This window comes from Typopeltis vanoorti, chromosome 19, assembly GCF_054136105.1.
Source record: "Typopeltis vanoorti isolate ZY-2024b chromosome 19, IOZ_Tvanoo_1.0, whole genome shotgun sequence".
Lineage (NCBI taxonomy): Eukaryota > Metazoa > Arthropoda > Arachnida > Uropygi > Thelyphonidae > Typopeltis > Typopeltis vanoorti.
The window spans coordinates 65,198,758-65,212,914 of record NC_143567.1 but is presented as its reverse complement, the minus strand read 5'-3'; the positions used below and the strand labels follow the sequence as shown (position 1 = coordinate 65,212,914).

At 37.1% G+C, this 14,157-nt stretch overlaps 1 protein-coding gene across 1 annotated transcript in view; it reads right to left on the bottom strand.

The window, feature by feature from the left end:
• LOC150096198 (proto-oncogene tyrosine-protein kinase ROS-like) overlaps positions 1 to 14,157 on the bottom strand; it is a 481,253-nt gene that overhangs the window by 317,635 nt on the left and 149,461 nt on the right. The window contains exon 11 of the mRNA XM_090409003.1: positions 9,636 to 9,761. Coding sequence (XP_090265129.1) covers positions 9,636 to 9,761 — 126 coding nt within the window. The remainder of the gene's footprint in view (positions 1 to 9,635; positions 9,762 to 14,157) is intronic.

Genomic DNA, 14,157 nt, shown 5'->3' with positions numbered 1-14,157 from the left:
AATGTCAATACATCTGTGGGATTGGATGGCATACCAGCTCCTGTCGTACGGGAAGCGGCTAAAGAATTGTCAGTACCATTGACCATTTTGTTTAATTTGAGTCTCGGGTCTGGGTTAATCCCAAGCGGGTGGAAAGAGGGGAAAATAGTTCCACTGCATAAAGGTGGTTCCAAGACTGCTGTTGTAAATTACCGACCGATTAGCATATCAGGAATCATTGTCAAGGTCTTAGAGAAATTAGTCAAGAAAAGAATACAGGATTGGATAGATGAAAATGGGATATTGTATGGCAGACAACATGGTTTTGTGAAGGGTAGATCATGCCTCAGTAACTTGCTCACGTTTTATAACACAGTGACAGCGAACTGGATAAGGGTAATGGGTTTACAGTGATTCTACTGGACCTTGCCAAGGCCTTTGACAGGATACCACATGGAACCCTAATTAGTAAACTGGAGCAGATGGGGATGGATATAGGGTTGGTGAGATGGATAGGAGGGTGGTTGATGGAGAGATACCAGAGAGTGGTTTATTCAGGAGTTGAGGCTAAAAGACGGCTTGTGAATAGTGGTGTGCCGCAGGGCTCTGTTCTTGGACCACTACTTTTCAATTTGTTCATCGATGATATAGGAAAGGATCTGTGAGGAAGTGTTCACTTGTTTGCTGATGATGCAAAGTTGGGTAGAGCAATTGCAAGTGCACAGGATGTCAAAATTTTACAGGATGATTTGGATAGTTTGGAGGACTGGACTAGGAAAAATGGATGTCAATTTAATGTGGCAAAGTGTAAGGTTATGCATTTTGGGGTGAAAAGAATAGCAGTAGTATATCACATTGGTGGAACTGTACTCCAGGAGATTGATGAGGCCAGGGATTTGGGAGTGTTGGTGGATAGGAAATTGAAGTTTAGGGGGCACATTGCAAAAGTAGCTAAATCAGCTCATCAAATCTGAATGTTAAAGTATTTTTGAAAACTGCTTTAACATGCAGAGACAAACAAGTTATTGTTCCTCTGTATCGAGCCTTGATAAGACCCCATCTGGACTACTGTGCCCAGTTATGGGTGCCAGGGTTTCTTTGTGATGGGGAGAAAGTGGAGAGGATCCAGAGACGAGTGACCAAGATGATAGCAGGTCTGTGGAATGAACCTTATGAGAATAGGTTGAAGATTTATGGGTTGCAAAAATTGGTCGATAGGCGAAGGAGGGGTGATATATTTGAGACATTCAAATTACTGAAGGGTTATTATAAGATTAATCCAGAAGATATTTTTTAAAATAGGATTGGTAGTGGGAGGACTAGGGGCCATGCATGGAAGCTGGGCAAGAATGTGGTTAACAAGGGTGTTAGAGCTAGGTTTTTTACTTGGAGAGTGGTGAATGAGTGGAATAAGCTTCCAGAGTCTGTGGTGGGTGTTACGATCATGAATGAGTTCAAGGCAAGGTATGATAGATACTGTGTGAATGTCGAATAGTTGTTCTTGACATGATGTTAGGGCCTCCCTCGATGAGTCTGTCGACTCCTTGGAGTTGCCCGGGATAATAATAATAATAATATTGATGGAATTTTTATTTTATTTATTTATTTTTTTCAAATATGTAATAGCTCAAGGTTGTAGTCCTTTGGGGGAAAAAAACTGGCAAGGAAGCCATCACAAAGAAAAATAGAAATACATGGAATGAAAGAGTAACAGAAAGCAACAGAAGCTGGTTTGGAGAATTTTCAGATAAAGAATAAAAAGACATTGAGTTGAGTGTTCCCACTATTATAGGCTATATAGTGAAAGAATGGAAGTTAAAGAATGGTGAACATTAGTTGAGTGGAACAGCATTCAATGGAGGAAACTATAAAATATATAAAGAAGAAGCAAGAAGTTGGAATAAGTCTTTGTTTATGAGAGAACAAGAGAGAGAGAGAGAGAGAGAGAGGGGGGGGGGTTTACTCTAGATTGCTGAATTTTGCTCTTGATATTATCAAGGGTTATTAGCTTTTGGTGATTAGGACTTCTCCAAAATGGACAGTATTCTAAGGATGAATTTGGAATTTGTAGAGAAAAGGTAGATAAGGAAGGAGTAACAATGCGTGAGCAAAAAAGGACATCAAAGGGGGGGGGGGCAATGGATTTGATGTGTTTGTGCCATGAAAAACTAGAAGTAAATGTCAGTGCAAGAAGAAAAATTTGGTATTTTTCTGACATCTGGCAACATAACAAGGAGAAAAGAAATAAGATATTAATTTTATGGCTATTTAGCCTATTTTTGTTTAGGACTGCCCCTTTTTATAATGTCATTGGCTTTTTACTCAGTTCTAGAGCATTACTGAAGTTTTACATAGGTAAATACACAAAGAATATAAGAGGGAAAATTCAGACATATCTTTGTAGGATGTTGCTGGCTATCTTTATATTCAGTGATATCCTCGTGTGTGGAGATATACATTCATCTGCTGTTTGACTGATGGGAGTATGATTGAAAGGAAGGGGTTTTTTTGGAAAAGGTGGAGGTAGAGCAATGTGGAAGAATTATTGGTGAGGCAAATCTTTTTTAAAAACTTTTATTATAGGGTTTTTTTTATATACACTATTATAAAGGGTGGGCAGAGAATACTTTGCGGGGGGGGGGGTGAAATTAGAAATAATTTTTCGGAAAAGGGGAAGGATATGATGGGATAGGTTCAGGGGTGGGAGTAATGGAGTGCGAGCTGTTTCGACAGTGCATTGGCTTCGGAGATCATGGGGGAGGTGGAGGCTATGTGATGTTGGTTGGTGTTTCTTTCATGAGTTTCTGGTGTTTCTGTCTGTTTCTAGAGACAGAAACACCAAGCCGACATGAAACAGCCTCCACTCCCCCCCCCCATGAGCTCCAAAGACGACGCACTGTCAAAACAGCTCACACCCCCTTTACATATCAGCTTGGTTATTAGGTTTTGTTTGGAGAGGATTGAGGGTCTTGGATTTGGTCATCTCATCAGAGGATGAAATTATAAATGAAGTGTCAAATCACCAACCAATTGGTGAGAGTGACCATGAGGTGATTACCTGGGTGGTTGCCAAAGTGTGAGGACCTCTGTGAAAAAATGGTATATGTGGAACTACAAGGGGGGGGGGGTGATTATGAAGAACTCAAGAGACAGCTTGCAGGTGTAGCATGGAATGAGGAGTTAGCTGGAAAAGAGAAAAGAGATCAATGCAGCTTGGGGGAGTTTCAAAAACTATTCAATCACCCCTCCTGATTCAATCACCCTTGGAAAACAGACACTTTTTTTTTGTGGTCCTTGTGGTAGGAAGCATCGTTGGCACCCCCCCCCCAAAAAAAAATAGTGGAGTGAAATCTAATAGGAGAATGAGGATGATTAGTGGAGTGCCTCAGAGCTACTAACTCTTTAATTTGCATAGTAATGATATATGTAATAATTTAAGGAAGAGGATACTCAGTTGTTTGCTGATGATGTAAAATTGGAGAGGACAATTGTTGATAAAGGCAATGTTGATATCCTACAGGATAATTTAAATAATTTGGTATTGTGGGTAAAAAAATAATGATTGCCAATTTAATGTTGATAATGTAAAATTATGTACTTTGGGTAGAAAAGATTACATATTATGTATCACGTTGATGTTACTGAATTGCAGGAAATTGATGAGGCTAGGAACTTGGATGTAATGGTGTGTGGGGGGAGAGGGAGGGGGAGGGAGAGAGAGAGAGAGAGAGAGAGAGAGAGAGAGAGAGAGAGATGAAGTTCAGAGGGCATGCAAAAAGTTGGCAAAACATCACCAAGGATTACTTGGATGTTGAAAAACAAAACAGTAAAATAGAGAGGTTATTATCTCTCTTTATAATATGCAGGCAAATTGTTATTATCCCTCTTTACAAGATACAAGCATCTTGTAAACTGAGCACAGATTTGGTCACATGGGTTTCTTGGAGGATCAGGGAGTTGTGGTAGAATTCAAAGATGAGTTAACAAGTTGTTGACAGGTATGTAGAATGCTCTCTATGAGGATAGTCTAAAGGTGAGTGGATTGCAAAGTTCAGTTGATAGGCAGGAAAGAGGGGACATGGTAGAAATTTAAACGATATTAAAAGGGTTCTATGAGATCAACATAAAAGAAATTTTTCGATACATCACAAACACAGAGAGAATTAGGAGTCACCCCTGGAATTCATGTAAGACTGTTGTTAGTAAGGGTGTGCAGACTAAATGTTTTGCTTGGAGAATGTTAGAGAGAGAGAAGGTTTAGTTGTACTGCAAATAACTGATGAGGCTAAGGATTTTTGGGGGTAATGTAAACAGGGAGTTCAGAAGACATAATAAAATGGATAAAATAGCTCAAAGGAACTTGGATGTTAAGAAGCATTGCCATGTGGAAGTCATTCTCTCTCTCTCTCTCTCTCTCTCTCTGCAATCACATCTGGATTACTCTACAAATTTAGTTAGTTTTCTTGAGGATGAGAAGTGATGGAGGGGATCTTGAGGCATATAAACAAGATGGTGATGCATCTGTAAATTGCCATCTATAAGGATATATTTCATGTTTATAGGTCAAAATTTGGATGATAGAAATAAAAGTGATACAGTAGCAATATATATGTTATTATAGGAGATGTATAGGATAAATGCAGCAGATATGTTTCGATACATGGCAAAGAGAAAGGAAAACAGAGAAGACCATTTTTGGAAATTGAATAAATGCGATTAGTTAGAATATAAAGTTGAGAATTTTTGCCTGCAGAGAGATGAATGAGTGGAATGCACTGACAGACACAGCTGCATATGCTTTATAAATGAAGGAGTTTAAATAGAGGCATGACAACCACTGTACATATAATTGTCAGCATGAGCCTCCCATGATGAGCCACTGGATTCCAAGGAGATACCCAGATAATAATAATAATAATAATTATTATTATTATAATAACAAGCGTCTCCCACAATGAATCCAAAGATTCATTGTGGGAGACTCAAACTATCCACACTATCTATCTAACCTCTCCTTGAATCCATTAACTGACAAAGCCCTCACACCTGACTCTGACAACTCACTCCATTCATTCACAACTCTCTAAGTCAGTGTTTCTCAACGTTTTTTGGATCATGCCTCACCTCAATGTCTCAAAGATTTTGATGCCCCCCCCCTAGCATAATAGTCAGCCAAGTTCTGAAAAAGTATAATATAAATATGTATAAATATGTACATTTTCTAATTGCTCCCCAAAATATTCAAATTGACCCACATTGAGAAACACTGCTCTAAGTGAAAAATCTAGTACTCAAACCTATACTAATCACAACTGCACTCAACTTCCAGGGATGACTTCTTGTTCTGCCTCCTTTAACCAAGTGCTGAAACATTTCTCTGCATCAATCCTATAAAACCCTTTAACTAAATTAAATGTTTCTATCATAACCCTTTTCTATCAGAGTTTCATCTATCAACCAACTTCTGCAATCTACACACCCTCAATCTCTTCTTATAGGGAGCATTCCACAAAGCACTCAAAATCTTGGTCACTCATCTCTAAATCCTTTTCACCACTTCCTTATCTCAAACAAATGAAGAGACCAGACCTGAGCACAGTAATCCATATATGGATGTATCAAGGCCTTATAAAGGGGAATAACAACTTCCATACCACAGCGTTTGGCCACACGAAGCAAGACTTGATTTCGAGTCTAGTCGGCAACTAGAGGAAATTTTTCTAAGCCTTTTTTCGACCGGTTCCCGAGTTAGTCGATCTCTGGCACGGGCAAGTGGGTTTTTTCTCCCGGAAACTCGGGTTTTTCGTCCCGTAAACTCAAGAAAATCGACCGTAGAACCCACATTATTTCAGATATTAAATACGAGTGTTAAGGTTAGGGACCACGAGATGGCGGCACTTGTTGAGCCATCACTCTTCACTGCATGCCACTTAATTAGTGATAGCCTTGGGCCAGCTATCTCTGATTGGGTACCAGTGGAGATTGAACTGCCCACTCAGTCTCCAAAAGTTAGATAGGGCTAAAAAAGGCCTCGCCTACTCCCTATATATATGGGAATAAAAAGGCATTAGCTGATTTTTTTTTTTTTTAATCTCTACTTGTTATTGAAGAACACACTAACAAATACAGATAAAGAAAGTTTTTATAAAGAGGAATAACAGAATCCATATCTCTACTTGTTAGTGTGTTTTCAATACTGAAGTAACCTTATGAGCAACCTTAGCATTATGTCCTCTAAACTTCAACTCTCTGTCTACCACCATCCCTAAATCCCTAGCTCCATCTGTTGACTGGAAGGAAGAAAGATAAGTTCCATCGATGTGGTACACAGATTGTAATCAATTTGTCCCGTAATGCATAACTTTATATTTTTCCACATTAAACAGATACCCATTATCTTTTGCTCATACCAACAGCCTATTTAAATCATCTTGCAAGTTCTCCACATCTCTCTTTGATTAACTATTGCTCTACTTAATTTTGCATCATCAGCAAAAAATGAATATTTCCTTTTAGATTTCCTTTATCATTCATGTACAAATGGTCCCAGGACTGAACCTTGTTGCACACCACTCATCACCTACCTTCTCCTGGATTCTGCTCCTCCATGTACTACTTTTTAGTAGCTGTTCATCAGCCACCATTTCATCCATATTACCAGTTTCATATCCATCCCCATTTGTTCTAATTTGCATAACATAGTTCCATGTGATATTCTGTCAAATGCCTTTGCAAAATCCAGCAGAATCCAGCCATTTCCTTTATTAAACTCAGGTGTTCATTCCATTATAAGAGGTTAGTAAATTACTAAGGCATGAATAACCCTTCACAAAGCCAAGTTGTCCATAATAGAGTATCATATTCTAATTCATCCATTCTTATATTCTCCTTTTCACCAATTTATCCAATAATTTTATTACCAGTTTGCTACTGCAGTCTTAGAACCCCCCTTATGCAAGGGAATTATTTTGCCCTCTTTTCACTCCCTTGTAACTCTACAACAGCTGAGACTAATTAAATGAAAGAGACTATCACAGACATTGCCAGTTCCCATGCACATTCTAACAAAATGTGAACTGATATTCCATCTAATCTCACAGCTGTATTTACACTAAGATTCTGCAATATCCTAAGAACCTCCAATTCATTCACCTCTGTTCTCACATAAATTTCTGCCACATACGTCACAGTATTGCAAAGTGGTCACAAATTAACTCAAATATTTTTATTGCTTCTGTCATCCTATCACCAACAGCACTCATTAAGTTATTCTTTCATAGTCATTCTTTCTCTTATTTGCCACATAATTAAGGAATTCATTAGGATTTTCTTTGGTCTGCTTAGCTTGTTTATTCTCGTAATCTGATTTTGCCTTCCTTACCATGATGGTCACCTCTCTTGCCTGATCCTTGTACTGTTACTGAGTCTGCTGGTCACTTTTTTTTTCCTTATATACTCTCCACAGCATTTTCTTCTTCTGGAGTTCATGCTTAACAATATTACCTATCCATCTAGCTCTTACCTGATTAACCCTCCTTATCTTAGGTACATAATTTAATATTGCTTGCTCTAGATGACCCTTAACTATCTCCCATGCACTCAGAGGTGTAGCTAGGGAGGGGCAGTCTGCCCTGGGCAGCACTTTGAACCTTTTTTGAACTTTTGCAGTTAATTCTAAAATACAGTCTCCAGAAATCATTTCCAAATATTGTAATACTACTGCGAATTTTCCTCACAATTGCTGTAAGTGTTGCTAGTTGTGAGAGGAGTTTTTCTAAATTAAATTTGATTATGAATTACCTACATTACTATGAATTGGACTTCAAAAATGTCATCGATGATTTTGCTAACAGAAAAGCAAGAAAAATAACATCTTTGATTGTTGAAATTAAGGTTTTACTTCAAAAATAAACATAGTGTTTTAATTTATTTCCCTATACATGGTTTGACTTTTTGCAGTATTTTTGGTGTGTATTGAGAGGGGCGGCAAACTCAGGGACTGCCCCGGGCAGCAAAAGCTCTAACTACACCATTGCATGCACTACTAACATCCTACCCTTGGAGTTTTATGTCATGGTACAGCTTCAAACTACCTCCTAAGCTTGTCATAATCACATGCCTTGTAGTTTTACACATAGCCCTTTTTGACAGAACATTCCTCATGATTTACAATCTCCCAAATTAAAACCTCATGGTCACTTTCCCAATCAGAGACAATGTGGCCACCTAGGTTATTGACAGCTCTTCTGATCCTATGACCAGGTTCAAAACTCTCGCATCCTATGTCTCCTTCATTACCTGCAGTATCAAGTAATTATCTCTCAGTCGGTGTATATTCCATTTCCTTCCTTCCATGTTATCTTTCTTCCTTCCAATCTATATCTCCATAGTTGAAGTCCCCCCCCATAACAATGAGTGCAGGTCGAGTTATTATTATGGGAGACTTCAACTACGGCATTTGCTGATACATGCCTTCCAGGTCATTCCTGGAAAAAAAAAAGAAATATCAGGGGATTATTTAAATTAAAGGGATATTAAATCCCACATTGTTTTAAAACCGAATAAGAAACTCAAAGATCGGAATCAAAGAGTTTTATGCCGAATATAGTAATTATAAAAGTATCGGTGACTATAGTGTAAGCTAAAGCACGTAGTTCAAGTACGTAGTACAAACTAGGGCAACTCATAGCAAAGGTGGGTAAAGCTTTGATCGCTATTGTATGACGTACTTGAACTACGTGCTTTAGCTTATGCTAGTAGTCGCCAATACTTTTATAGTTACTATATTTGGCATGAAACTCTTTGATTCCGATCTTTGAGTTTCTCATTTGGTTTTAAAACAATGTGGGATTTAATATCCCCTTAATTTAAATAATGTTTACATCGCCGAAATGAAGCCTATTGGCTCTTGATTTTAAATAATTTATGGGTGCACCTTTTTGACAACTCGTATAGCAGAGTATATAAGTTCTTTTCGATATACCCTTAGTATTATACTTGGTATAGCTACTCACTGATGAGATCTCAATAAAGATCGAAACCAGTCTGGGTAGTGACCTCCCACCATAATGTATAACATCATATATCTCCTAGGAGATGTGTTTTACATTATGGGAAATACTAAGAATACCGATCAGAGCTTTACCCACCTTTGCTACGAGTTGCCCTAGTTTGTACTACGTACTTGAACTACGTGCTTTAGCTTACTCTAGTAGTCGCCGATACTTTTATAGTTACTATATTCGGCATGAAACTCTTTGATTCCGATTTTTGAGTTTCTTATTTAGTTTTAAAACAATGTGGGATTTAATATCCTCTCGATTTAAATAATGTTTACATCGCCGAAATGAAGCCTATTGGCTCTTTATTTTAAATAAATCATCAGGGGGATGCTCGGGATTGAACTAAGAACATCAATCTGAGGAAGAATGCTCTACCACTGAGCTACATTCCCAGTGATGATGATGATGATAATATCTGGGTATTCCTTGGAGGCCAAGATAACAATAGATGAACACATTAATATTTTACGACAACAAAAATAATTTATATACACACAGTTTGCATAAAACATTTTAATATTGTATAAAAAATATGTTTTTAAAAAATCTTTGATAAAAGACAATTCAAAACAACATATATACCCTGTTTCTAACCTGTGATGTGAGAGTTTTGCAAGTTAATTTTGTGAATTAATGGCTCTACATTGTCTCCAACCATATTTGATTTAAGCAGGCCCTCTCTTGCGCTGCATAAAACAAAGGGATAACCAGCTATCTGACCTGAAATTAAACAAAAAGAAAAGTATCTTAAAGGTGTGCTGGTAAAACAGCATCCATCATTAAAATACAATAAATCAAACTAAAACTTATATTTAAATTAAAAAAACTATGGAAAAACAATCATATCATATCATAACATTTATTATTATTATTAAGAGAGATCTTGAGGAAGTTAGAACTTATTGAAGGAGACCCATATTACCTGCACTAGCTATCGTACCTTTTCTTGAATTCATTCACATTACTACCTTACTCACTACCTCCAAAATATTCCTTTCTGATCATACATCACTCTATAATAGAAAAACCATCCCCTTCTTGACTGCATTCATTCTCAACTTCCAGGATATCCTCTTGCCATAATCACATTCACCATAAAGTGAAAAATTCCATCAACTAGCATCCTGTATGATCCTTATTAGAAGTTTGTAAGTCTCAATCATATCACACCTCTTTCCTCTCTTTGATAGTGTCTGCATTCCCCAAATTCTCAATCTATCTTAATAATCTGCCTTCCACAATCCCACAATCTTTAACACTCTGTTTCACTCTCTCTCTCCACTGTATCACATCACTGCAGAAACCAGATTCGTGCACAACAGTACAAGTCAGGTGGTATCAAGGACTTCCTTATTATTATTAACATTATACTTCCATGCAGTCAATTGAGTCAATGTGGGAGGTCCACACTCGCATACAAAACGATGATCAAACCACGTGCCTTAAATCCATTCAGTGATTCTCCACTCACCACACAATGCATTCCACACACCATGTAAAGAACCTTCTCCTCCCTCTTTTGATCACATCCTCTTCATACAGCTTCCAGGGATGGCCTTTGTTCTACCCTTATCTCCCTCTACTGTATGAAAATTCTCCTCCACATTAATAAGTAATAATCTCTTATCGACTAATGTCTCAATCATATCTCCTCCTCTTCTTCTATTCACAAGGCCCTGCAACCTGCATTCCCTCAATCTCTCCTCACATCTGATATTCCATAGACCAGACACTGATTTAATACACCTTTTCTGGATCCTCTCCAATATATTAGCATCCCCCATCAAAGTCCAATCATATCTCCTCTTCTTCTTCTTCTATTCACAAATTTTTGCAGATTGCATTCCCTCAATCTCTCCTCATTTATTATTATTACATGAAAGACTCATCGAGGGAGGGGACCAACACTTCGATCTTTATTGAAGTCTGAACAGTGGAAGTCAGACCCAGAGATGATACCAAGGTTGAAGTAATGCAGAAATCATATTTCCATATACAAGTAGTCAAAAGGTATCATACCTTATTACTAAAATGCTCTGGATTATAGATAGATGTTGAAAGTTTTTTCACTTGGTAGAAGTTGATAGAAGCCAAATGATGTGAAGTCATTAGCTTCTATATACAAGTAGTCCAGCTGTGAAGTTACTTCATGCACAAACTTTGTTTGCTTGTACTTGGATAAAGGATGAAACCAAGAATATAATTTCTTGGCATCTTTAATTTATAATATAACCAAGTGAAATAACCAAGTTATTTCACTTGGTTATACTAATTAAAGATATTCTTGTTTCATCCTTTATACAAATGTATGCGAACAAAGTTTGGATATGAAGTAACTTCACAACTGGACAACTTGTATATAAAGGCTGATGACTTCACATCAATTTCCTTAGTATCACAATGTAATGTATATATCCTTACAGACATGTATAATGCTATGCATTATGGGAAGAGTCACTATTCAGACTGGTTTCAAACCTTTATTGAGGTCTCATCAGCAGGAGCCAGACCCAGAAGTGATACCAAGGTTGAAGTAATGCAGGTCATATTTCCATATACAAGAAGCCAAAAGGTGTCACTCCTGATTACTAAAATACTCTAGATTAAAGATAGATGTTGAAAGTTTTTTCACTTGGTTATACTATTATTATGGGAAATTATTATTATTATAATTGGAAGGATAGTGGCCTTTCCCATAATGCATAGTATTATACATGTCCATAAGGATATGTGTATTGCATTATGGCATACTAAGGCAAATGATGTGAAGTCATTAGCTTCTATATACAAGTAGTCCAGCTGTGAAGTTACTTCACGCACAAACTTTGTTTGCTTGTACTTGGATAAAGGATGAAACCAAGAATATAATTTCTTGGCATCTTTAATTTATAATATAACCAAGTGAAAAAACTTTCAATGCATAACCCTTCTTCACATAAGTTGTGATTGCTTCATTATCTTGTTTTCCAACCAGTGAAAGATTAGACACTCTATTCATAATCGCATCCTCTGATGATATAACTGATCTAAGACTTTTGATCCTTGTGTACCCTCCCTTACATATTGTCTAAGACTGTTTTTCCTTAAGAACTGAAGAAATTCATTTACCTTGTTTCTTGACAATAATATCTCTTCATTCCAATCAATACTGATTGGTATGAATAATCACCATTCACTTGCTCACTAAGCCATGTTACTTATATATTTCTTTGTCTCAACCCTCCACATTCTCTAGTTTGTAGCAACACTAAACCAAATATCTCATTCTATCAACCTCTGCTTCAAAACCACTGCCACTTTTTCCCTTTATATTTCAACCTTGTGTGGACATAATTCCCCACTTTCACCAGAAGAACTCAAATGCAACAATTTCATTTCCCTTATTTTTGATACTCCTCCCATTCATAAATTAAACATAATAGTTCATTTCTTGGTTTACAACCAGTCCTATCTATGTAGCCCCTAATTTCTGATTTCTCCACAGTTGTTCCCATTTGTTAATCAGTACTCCTTGTCACATATAGCTTCCTTACATGTCAAGGTTTGTTTCAGCATTGCAATTATCCTCTAAGATGTATTCGCAATCTTTGCTATATGGCCCTTAAAATTCAATTTCCGATCAATTAAACTCCAAGATCCCCAGCCTGATATTTCTAGCTTAATCACACCAATATAATATATTAGATATCTCAATACACAAAAAAGTGCAAACTTTTAGTAACATTTAACTGATAGCCATTTTCACATGATTACAGTTCTAGTCTATTCAAATCCATTTGCAAATCATGCATATAATCCACATTCATGATTACTCTGTTTATCTTTGTATCATTTGCAAACAGCTGTATGTCACCTGTCAAATGTTATTAATGTAAATAACATTTGACAGGTGATGTAAAGAGATGTAATGTTATTAATGTAAAGAGCCTCCGTAGCTCAGTCGGTATAGTTGAAGCCCTTTGTTCGAAAAGACCCGAGTTCAATTTCCGTCCATGAAGTGACGAACCTTTATCTGATCTCTTTCAAGTAAAGGTGAGTTAGCTGGTCTCACATGGAGATAGAGGGTGTTTTCACCGGGAAACTTGGATTTTTCATCCCTCGGAACAGACAAACTGGTCTGTGAACACACGGATCTACTGTCATAAAATACATACTTTATCCCTCATTAGGAGGGCTCAACCAGTCCTAAGGGATGGTGGAGGAAGGGGGGGGGGGAACCCCACATGAATAAATAAATTAATGTAAAGTTTGAATAACTGACCAAGGACTGATCCCTGTAGTACACCATTACTCACCTTCAATCTTCCAATGTCACATATCCTTATGCACACTGTATTCTTTCCACGTAATTCTTTTATTAAGAATCTCTTGTTTAATAATATTTATTCTTTAAACTCTAGGGACACATTCTGATATTGCGCAATTTAAGTATTTTTTTAAATTCTTCACATACAGTGCTAACAGGGAAGGAAATCAATGCTGTTTGGTTTCTACTCAGGAACTATCTGGCAGAGGCAATTACTGAATGTATTCCAAAGGTCAGTAAATTAAATAAGGTAGGCATAATATGGATGACTGAAGAAATGAAGCATGCAGTCTTAAAGAAAAAAGCATTGTGGAAGCAATACAAGATGAGTTGCAATAATTAGTTACATGAGGAGTACAAAGAACAAGCAAGGAAGGTGACTCACTTGGTAAGGGTAGCAAAAGGACAGTATAAGCAGCAGTTAGCAAATGAAGCTAAAATAAAAATCCCAGGGAGTTTATTTTTTTATATGTGGTTGGTAGAAGGAAAAATGATTATGGGAGGATGATGTTGGTCAGCAATAATGGTAGAATGATAACCACAGAGAAACATAGTTAAATGAGCAGATCATTAATTTATGAATTGCTCATTCATAAAGTATTCCATCCTTGTGAATGTAACATAATGCAGAACTTGAGAGAACATTGGGAAGAGGAAAGAACCACTGATTTTGAGTTTGCAGGAGATAGAAGAAATTGAGTAAATCTGATGTCATTGAGGCTTGATGGTATATCATGTCTTGAGGGAATGTTTCAGAGAGTTAACAACAGGTTAAACTTACCTTGTTAACAGGAAGACTAAGGATTTAAA